General features: G+C 38.6%; 1 protein-coding gene across 1 annotated transcript; it reads right to left on the bottom strand.

The window, feature by feature from the left end:
- Positions 1 to 350: 350 nt before the first annotated feature.
- LOC121428373 lies at positions 351 to 10,100 on the bottom strand. Its single transcript, XM_041624961.1, has 2 exons — positions 7,782 to 10,100; positions 351 to 611 (listed from the first exon to the last, which is right to left on the bottom strand). The coding sequence occupies exons 1-2, from the start codon at positions 9,246 to 9,248 to the stop codon at positions 351 to 353; spliced, it is 1,728 nt and encodes a 575-aa protein (XP_041480895.1). The 5' UTR covers positions 9,249 to 10,100.
- Between the last annotated feature and the right edge of the window lie 300 nt (positions 10,101 to 10,400).

The raw sequence follows: 10,400 nt of genomic DNA, 5'->3' as shown, positions 1-10,400 counted from the left end.
GATCATGTTTGTGTTCTGGACTTGAATTTTCAATCACGATTCATGTTGCTGTTTAAATTTGAAAATCAACATTGAACACACCCTTAGTTTCACCAATCGCCAGGTGTTAAGCTTGGCCCACTTCAGTTTCACACTCTATTTTACCAAAGTGAGCCAGCATTTTGGTACTACTAGTATATGGCCCTGCTAAAACTAATGGTTGGCCTGCAGGTCTGTAGTCTGAAACAAAATAAAAATAAGTAAAGTGAGATAAATTTGATTGGTCTATTTTCAAACATTGATTTAAGCTGTTAGAGAATCACACCCCAGGATACTGTCAACACAATCAAATGCATAGTGGAGGAAATGACTTACATATTGCGGGCTTTCTTCTGTGTTTCCGTCAGCGAGTTGGGTGTGAAGACATCCTCGAAGGCACTCTCCTGATTGGCTGCGGGTTGCCCTGGCAACAGGGGGGAGGATGGAAGAGGAGGAGGGGCTGCAGCCTCATCTTCCTCCTTCACGGAGTCAAAGAGGTTGGAGTTGGAGTTGGTGGACTTGGCGCCGGCCGGTTGCTGCTGCCGAATCCTCATCAACTGGTCGTCGCCAACTGAGAACGTCCGTCTCGCTTTCTGCGGGACAAAAAGATATCAGTTCTGTCCATGAAAGGGAGAGGTTCAGCAAGACTTTCAATGGAATATCAAATACGAAATATAAGGCAGAATTTGATTGAAAAAAAAAACATTTTATGAAACTCAATTTAAGGATGAGAGAGAGAGAGGTCCAAAAATTTTCATAATCTAAAATGTCCCTTTTTCATTTCTGACAATTTCTGAGAAGCCAAATTGTCAATAAAGGGTTAATTAGAGGATAGTACATATATCATCATAATTTGTAAGATATTCATTTGAGAGGAAGAGGGGGAGAAAGGGGTAAGGAAAGAGGAGTCATTGTCTTTATCTGTCATCATCATCATAATCATCGTTATCATTATCATCGTTATCATCATCCTCATCTTCCTCCTCCTCATCATCCTAATCATCATTATCATTATCATCGTCATCCTCCTCCTCCTCCTCATCATCATCCCATCCTCCTCCTCTTCATCATCATCATCATCCTCATCCTCCTCCTCATCATCATCACCAACTCCATGATTCATCATTACTACTATAATATCATCATCACAACATAGTCATGATTATCATCATCTTCCTTCTCATCATCATCAACACCATCGGTGTCATCTTTGTTAATATAATCATCATAATAACCAGACTTCTTTGTCTCTAGTGAAACCCCCTCCTCCCCCCCCCCAAAAAAAATCTTGATGAATCTCTGTGAGAAGGGGGGGGGGGTGGCGTAGTCTGCAGGCACAGACCCTGATTGAAACTCTGATAAACAAATGGGTCTCCACACAAAGACTAGAGAGAGGGCCTTTCGTACACAAGTCATTGCAGACTTCGCATTCAGACCCCTTAACTCAAGTCAGGGACGGATCCAGGATTTTCCAGTGGGAGGCCCGGGGGGGCACATTTTCCTGAGGAAAATTTGACAAGCACAAAGAAAAAAAGTCCTCACTTGTGTATGAACGACACATTCCCATAAAAAATATATGCTGTGACTTTCAAGGGAGGGGGGGGGCAGCACACTTGTGTAAGAATGGCATATTTACATACAAATTTTTTATCATGGCTCTCAAAAGGGGGGGGGGGAGCACGGTCCGGATGTTGCCCCCCTCCCCCCATGGATCTGCCAGTGACTCAAGCGAAAGGGTTTGCACAGCAGAATTGGATGGGCAGGCCTTTAATGAGGCAAGGGAGAGCAAGTGATCTTGACAAGAAGCTTTCTTGGTCAAGTGGGAGAAGTCTTGCATACAGATAAAGGTCGGGACTCAAGAGCACTTGATTTGAGGCCTGCTTACACAAGACTGGATACAGGGTGATGCTATTAATCGATTGATGAAAGTGGGAGAGAGACGGAGAAAGAGGGAGAGAGCTAGGGGGGAAAGAGAGAGTGGGAGAAAGAGAGGGGAAGAGAGAAAGAGGGAAGAGAGAGAGAGGAAAGAGATGGGGTGGGGGTGGGGGAGGGGGGGAGAGAGGAGCAGGGCAAGGGTACGGTAGTCTGCAACAAAAAACACATTGTTTTTCGCTAGTGCATAATGCAGTCTGAAGGAGAAGACTAGATTCACTCACGCACAGTGCCACACTGCACGCACAACATGAACTCCGCAAGGACGTGTCGCGGATGAAGCATGCACTTGATAATTTCAAATTTTTCGAGAAAATCAAACAAAGTTGGTGCCGCGTCCTAGGTTTTCATCTGAATTTCAACAACGTAGTGGGAACTTCATCTACTGCAAAGGGGGCTTTAGTCTTATAAAAAAATATGTTTCTTTCATGAAAGGGGGGGGGGGAAATTGGGTCGGCCTGTCAACTTTTTCCCCCTTTCCATGTCAAGGGTGATGTTCTACTGTGCCATTCGCCAGTTCAAAAAAAAAATAGGGTTGGTCTGCTTTTTTTTATTGGGGGGGGGGTTGAATTTAAAAAGTTGAAGTCAGCAGGTTTGACATCAAAACTTAACAAATTCATAACTCTGTCATTCTTTGACCCATTTTCAGCTGCAGACCTTCACAAGTATTTATCTCGAATTGTTCCGCTTTTTTGTTAAAACCAACTCATTATCAGAGTGAACTTTCCCTTTGATGATGTGCTCTTCTTGAAGGGTTTGTAATCAACAGACATATTTCAGGTAGGTCTCTGAGTGCCATTTCAATAACCCTTATGATATACTTCATGATGGAAATAGAATCATTGTTTTCTCTATTATTATCAGTACTATCGCTCTACGGTACATATTTCATTGATCATTCAAAATGTATTGGAAAAATGGAGTCTTATTCAATGAAAGGACGTTCGCAAACATGAAATATGGAAAATGGAGTATTTTCAAGAGTTTCTGCGCAAAATGGAAAAAGGGCATGTGAATTTGCTGATCCTAAGTTTTCTAATTTTGGATTTTTACCGAGTTTTTTAGTAAGTACCTGCATCGTCAAAACTAATGTTTAGTAATAATAGAAATAGTCTGCTTCGGCATATGGAATAAAATAATCATAAATGGTTTAGTTAATGCCGTAGAAATAAAATCATAGATTTTAAAAGGAGCGTAGCTCTCAAAAATGAAAGGTAAAGTCACACTCTTCGTCAGTGCCCATGATGTGACAAAAAAAAGAGAATTCAAAATCTGTTTCTGAAACAGTCGTGAAAAACACGTCCTATATATATTCATAGTCTATTCACTTTCTCATTCATATATTTAAGGAAATGCCCAATTAAGATGCAGAATGGTACAAGAGGGAAAAAAAAGATGAAAATTTTCTTGAAAGGGCAACAACCTGGGCCCCATTTCATTAAAAGATATGAAAGCAACTCTTGCTGGAATGTCAACTGCCATGACAACACTTAAAATTCTGCTTTCTGATTGGCTATTCTTATGAAATGGGGGCCCCGGTGTGATGGCCCAGTCGGTAGAGCATCCGTCTCACAATCCTCAGCTGCATCAGACCAAAAGACATTAAAAGATGGGGGTTGCTACTACCCTGTTTGGCGTTCAAGGATTTAAGGGATAGAGCAACATTGATATGGAGCTGCTAAGTGGCTGTCAGACCCACGGTCAAAAAAAGTTTACCCCATTTTGGGTAAAATGGGACATGCATGTTTGCCGAGTAAAATGATACAAAATATGTTGTAAATTTTACGCAATGTTGCATTGAAATTTACCCGTAAAAGATAAATTTTGCCCAATACATGGGAAAAAATTCCTCAACAAACATTCATATTCCCTTTCTACCCAATATTTGGTAAATTTTTACTCAGTCTTTTTTTAGAGTGTAGCATTACCTAAAGTAGTACTATAGAAGTATTTTTTTTTAATCCAAAACAGATGCCTTAACACAAGTTCCAATATCACAAGTGTTCAGAATAAAGTAAACCACCTCATATGATTTTGATAGATGCACTACTCCTGAGTAATATATCTACTGAATATCGTATAACATGTCTCGTGACAGATTGCAAGGAATATCAATCTGGAATCATCCTAAAATTGATCTCAGCTATAACTTGGGATCAATTTTAGAGTTGCATTAGTTAGAAATCGATCCTAACACTCAGTTAAAGAAGGACCTGAACAGTTTTATCAAATATACTAGGTGGTTTCAGACTGCCTAAAAATTCATCAGTCCCAGGTATTTTCTGATTTGGAAATTTACCCGATCAGAAAATACCAGGTAATATTGGCAATGTGAAAGCAAATTATGCGTAATATCCCCAAAAGAAAATACCCACTAAAAAGTAGGTACTGGCAAAATTACAAGAATTTTCACGGGGATTTTTCCAAGGTCGCAGACCATGTGAAAGCAATTTACAGGAACTATTAGCTCAGCGTGTAGTTGGGCGCGGGAGCCGTTGGTGGCTGCTGAGCTAGTGGTTTTGAATCTCGCGCCTTGCCTGCTTATCAGACCATACTGCACATGCTCCCAACTTTAGGAATTTATCCCAAAGGATATGTTTCGGGGCGGTGTGAATGCAGGAATAATTAATGGGTATTTTTTTTTAGCCTAAAAAAGTTCTCGTTATTTAACGGGGATTCTTATGATCGAGGCGGTTTGAAACCACCTACTGTATGCATCTATGATGGATTACAAGTAATGGAGTTTTGGATATCCCCCACCATCTCATAAGTAATGCATATTACCTGAAGCAATCTAACAGCAGGATAACCTAAAAAAAAAATGCTTAAAGATAATCTGAAGGAACGAAAAAACTATGGATAAAATATCTTTGACAAATTTCACTAGAAGGTACCGGATATAGATGAAATGAGCTGAATTGGCTTCAATTTGGTATTTTGATATGAACGATCTTAATATAAGTGGTATCTCCAAATCCTATTTGCAGTTTTTGATGGCATTTGGCATGACAAATCCCTTATTAATATTAGTATCCTATAACCTTGATATGCAGATGCATGTAGGATCAGAAGGACCTATTTCTTTAATTATATGTGGACTCCTTTTGAGAAACAAACTCAGAAATCATAAATCCCCTACGATGTATCTTTGGGAATATCTATATTAGGATACTCATGCAAATCAAGAGATATTTCTGTTGCTTCATAAACATGTAAATTACTTTTTTCTAAATGTCTATACATGACGATCAAACTTTGTTCTTCTAGAGTTAAATTGAAGTTGGTCATATCCAGGACAAATTTTTGATAATTTGTCAAGTATAAGATTTTCCTCAGTGGTATGGAAAGCCTTGTTGGAATAATGAATCCCTCCCCCACTAGTATCTGAAGATCAGGCTGATGATAAATTGGCAATGCGCTTGGAGATTACCTTCAAATGTATCTACAGCTGATTAAAAGCTGAATATTGTTATCATCATGCCAAATGGATTAAAATGTGTGTCGGTATCAATCAGATTTGATTATTTATGTCTGCAACCGACATTTAATGTCACTATCTGAAAGACTTGTCTAGGGCCTGGTATCACAAAGAATCACAATTGATCCGATCAACCTAAAGTATATGAAAATCCATCAATGTCATAATTTTTTCTTAAGAAAATCATCACAATTTCCTTTGAAAACAACGAGAAGCATACTGAATTGTCAAGAAAACAGTGAATGTATAAATACACATAATATCTAGGAAATATTTTGAACACGTACACATGTATTTTAGATACTGACATTGCTGGCTTTCCATAGTTGTAGTTGATTGGATCGATAACGACTCTTTGTTAGACGGGGCCCAGAGCTTGAACCTCTGTATCAGTCAGTAACTTTCTCATACAGTTTGGATTACAGGTGCACGCTGCAACCCCCGTTTTTATCATTTTAATCTATTAAAAATCTCAATTTTAGTAGATTAAAATTGATTGAATACTTGAAATATGTGTCACAGCATAATGATATTATGCTTGAGAATATTCAAAGAAAACAAATGCGATAGAATAGAATAAAATATGTGTTCTAGACAGAGATCACCAAGAGTAGGGAAGGGGGGGGGGGTAAACTGCAAAATCAAAGCAACATAGTTTAGTTTTATTCTTTATTAAAAAACACACCTGTCAAAACCAACGGCCAGCCTCAAAAGCCTATGAGTGATGACATCAACATGTATAACAATCACATACAATTACAGGAAAAAAATGAAATCATAAGGAATTCACAGAGAAAACTTGACATTTCAGGAATATAAAAAAAAAGAAAAAATATGCTCAGGCCTTTTCACATTCATATTGTATTGTGGGTGTTTCAAAGCAATCTGTCATTGACAACACGAGCCCTGATATGGTAATTTGAACTATTTTCAATTCTTTAATGGTTTGCATGTAAGACTGGAGTGTTTGTGGTAACATGGTGTTAACTGCAGAACTCTCCATTCTATTAACAATTCATTTTTTAAAGTTATAATATTCTTCCCTTTCTTGGATGGGTATGGATAAAATATCTAACCTCACAATTGACTATTGATCATTTTTTTCTTTGAAAAACTGAAACACCAAGTAAAATTCATTTCTGATTCAGACACAGCTTGCACTGTGATAAAAAAATTGCCAAGAAGTTATGGAGGAATAGACTAAAAAAGCATTTCACAGGAGAAATTGAATCTCCTAATATCTTGAGTTTCCATGATGAGACCTCATTTCCATTTATGCTCTATATTATACTGTTTTTTTTTCCATTTTACGAAGTAAGAATGCCCTATTAAATTGTACTTGATTTGTATTGCTTCATATTACTTTGTATTATGTTTTGAATGGAAATGAAATAAGAATTGAAAGACCTGCAAAACATATGATACAAGTTTTTTTTACTTGTAAGGGGCCCCATATCAAATTCATTGTATTATTCCAACGCAATAACAAAACATATGTTGCTATGTTAGGCAGTACCCATTTACCAATTACATTTGTAAGCAATTCTGGGATAAGTCAAGTTTATCACTCTCCAGACCCGGTACCAACATTCATATATGATACTCAATCAAAATCAAATCTATTTGCCGAATGTCTCCCTCTACTGATGATATACCATATAGTCTTTCAAAATGTCAACTGACGATGAACCATGAATGAGCAGACATTGGGTCAGATCCATAAAAAGTAGCGATTGGTTAAAAGTAATTACTTCAGGCACAAGAAATTCCTAGCCAAGCAAGAGATCAAACCTCAGTAATTGCTATATTTTGTATGCATAACCCTTTGATTGTGTTCAAAATTTTTCTTGCCTTCAAGGAGTAGTTGACAGCGGTTTGAACAATAGCGATGTCACGCTGGTGCGAACATGGCTCACAAAACAAAGGCAGGACTTGCGTGATATGGCAGTACAATATACCGCTTCCCTCCTGCAACTTTTGTTCATAGACTAAGTGTCAAACTATTTCTCTCACTTGTTTCCAATCAATAAAGTTATTCAGTTGCCATTCAGTTTGCCCTTTCTCACAAGAGAACATTAAAATGTAGGGGTGTTGTAGATGAACAAGGCATTTATCTACGTTTGCCACTTTTACCCAGGTGCAATGAATGGGTACCCAGAAGTTCTAAATTCCTTGAATGTTTAAGCCCCTAGGCAGCCCAGCTAAAGCCGGAGTAATAATAACAATCAAGTTAAGCAGCAGGGGACAACAGTTTTAGTAGTAGTGGCTAACCTGAGAAAATTTGACATTAACAATAATTATTTTTAAAGGTATCTAGACCACACTCAAACACTTTGAAGACGTTCTGACTTACCTCTAGAGCGGTGTCACTGAGGTATCGCATCACCGTCCAAACCACCTGAGAGAATTGGATGCGATCCACAACCAGGTCACCACCGGACTTTTGTTTTTCATCCCCCAAATCAAGTTTCTCATGGCTCTCAGATTCTGTCTTTCCAACAAGATCTACATCCTCACATAAGCTAACCTGGACATCTGGGATGGCAACAATTCCAATCTGTTCAACTTTTCTCCCGCAATCATTACCAGAGTTCTCATCATTTTCATTAGAGTCTTTGCCAAGTTCACCCTCGCCATCTATTGGTATTGCACTAGAGGTCGTTTTGCTCTCTTTCAAACAAGCACTGTGTTTTGCACTATTTATTGCACTACATGAACTATTGCTTTTATCTTGGACAAATTCTTCAGCCAATGCGGTTCTTTTGCTTTGTCCAGTTGTTGTTTCATCTGAATAATTAACGTCTTCATTGTGGGAATTATTAGATTGAAATGATTGTTTGTGATCTGACGGAAACAAACCGAAAATCCAGTCGGTGTCTATTGACGTTTTGGAACTAACACGAAGGTTGTTGTTAGATTTATCACTATCACCAAGTTGAAACTTGGCTTGGCCACTTGAGCTGTCATAATTTTCAAGTGAATCTGTGGCCAGATCAGGATGAACTTGACAAGAATTGTCAGCTGTAGAAGCAAGGTGCCCATCCCCAAAATTTCCTTGCGATATATTTCCAGGCATTACAGTTTGGCCTACACTTTGAACTTCAGAAGAATTGGACGAACAACCATATTTTCCTCCACTTTTGATTTCAGTGTTTTCCATTTGTGAAGATATATTCATGTCCCGTTTTCCAACGTGCTTGTTATCAATATCATGGGCGCATGGCAATTCATTTGTGGCTGTTCTCTCATCAATCGCACCTGATTCAGATCCAAAATTGTGCCCACACTGACTACTATACCTTCTCTTTTCCTGTTTCCCAGTCATCTTCGAATGGCCCCCTTCCAGCCTACTTCCTGCAGTGATGTCATCTTGCCTTGCAGCTTTTGTAGGAGTTGCTTTTGGTGATTTTCCGGATCTAATCTCATTTAATACTTTCCTAAAGATGTCTCTAAAGTTGCTCCTATCCTTCACTGTTTCTTCACATTTACCCGTGTCAATGTTGTCAAAGAAATAATAGCTTTCCAGGTTGCAGGCATTATTACTATTTGTCTGAATTATGGGTTCCTTCAAAGGTGACCCATCCAGGTGTCCTGTTGCTCTTCTCATGCCAGAGCTCTGGACGTCCTGGAAAACATTGCCCTGGCCCACTTCATATTTAAACCCCTCTCCTCCAATGCTCCCTGGAGTCCGGCTTCCGCCAGTCAACGTAGGACTCGCTTCACTTTCCTCTGAATGAGTTCTGTATGTTCCTTCATCAGTGAAAGATGGGAGTCTCTCTCTTGGCTCAGGGCTCAAGGAGTAGCTCTTCCGGTGGCTCATGGCTCTCACAAGAACCGTTTGAAGAATATCTTTCACATCAACAATCCACACATTCTAAAGTCACTATGTCAAAAGTTCACACTAAGCTGTAGGATTAATGATCTCTATTGCAATGTAGAATAATCACCATGGATTTGAATATAAGCCTTTGAAGATCAATAGTCACAGAGATTCATTAAGATCTAGTGTACCCACTTGTCATTTTTATGCTGAACAGCCCTTCCTCACCAGCACAACACACTAGACCATGTTGTGATACAGCTATTCACATCAGTATTTCATCTGAGGCAGCCAAGAAGAAATCAAAATTGTTGCCATGACTACAAAATCAAATTAAAACAAATGAATTCAATGCAGAAATAGAGAAAAAAAGCCCTATAGATTATAACCAAGGAAGAATGCTTTCAATATAAAGGGAAATTCTATTATAAATGGATATTGGGTGGGAACGGTAAGAAAAGTTTCTTGACCAGTTAGTTCAGGAAGAACTTTATGTCATGGTTGAATCAGCTTTCCTGCATGCCCAAGCAGCTGTCTCCTGTTTCATCAGATTAAACATCATTCAGCAGCAACATTCACAGATGATAAGTGTTAATCTATATCGAGTGTGTAAGTGAGCTGCATCACTCAAGAATTCCAATAAATTCAAATGGAGGATATATTTAAAGGGCAATGGCATCATCAAGTTGAAATCCACCCAGTGACTGAACAAACAGATGAGAACTAGTCCTGTTATAGTGAGAGTGTGCCACTTTAACATTTGAACTAAATTGGACAGAACAACGACAAGAACCACTGACAACTCATGGATACATAATTTGCACTTACTGATCTGATCTGAGAATGAAACAGAAAACGCCCCACCAAGTACTCGCATGAAGCGTTAAAACTCACATGCACGACTTGATATTGATGAGGCAATTGGTGGATTAGTCTCAGAATCGTAAGGAAGATCTACTCATTAAAACTTAGGAATCTGTCACATTTAGCACACTATCCATCAAATAGATCAATCTGATATCTTCCGACATTCAGCAATGTCTTCACCATCATCTATGTATTGTAAAGCTCTCGTGAATTTAGAGCTTAAGTTGAGAATCAAGAAATAGTTCCTTCACCACGATCCAAGAGCAAAAATCATCAGCAAGAATA

Source organism: Lytechinus variegatus, chromosome 15 (assembly GCF_018143015.1).
Source record: "Lytechinus variegatus isolate NC3 chromosome 15, Lvar_3.0, whole genome shotgun sequence".
NCBI lineage: Eukaryota > Metazoa > Echinodermata > Echinoidea > Temnopleuroida > Toxopneustidae > Lytechinus > Lytechinus variegatus.
Note: the sequence above shows the minus strand (reverse complement) of the source record. Positions and strands in the feature narration are given on the sequence as shown.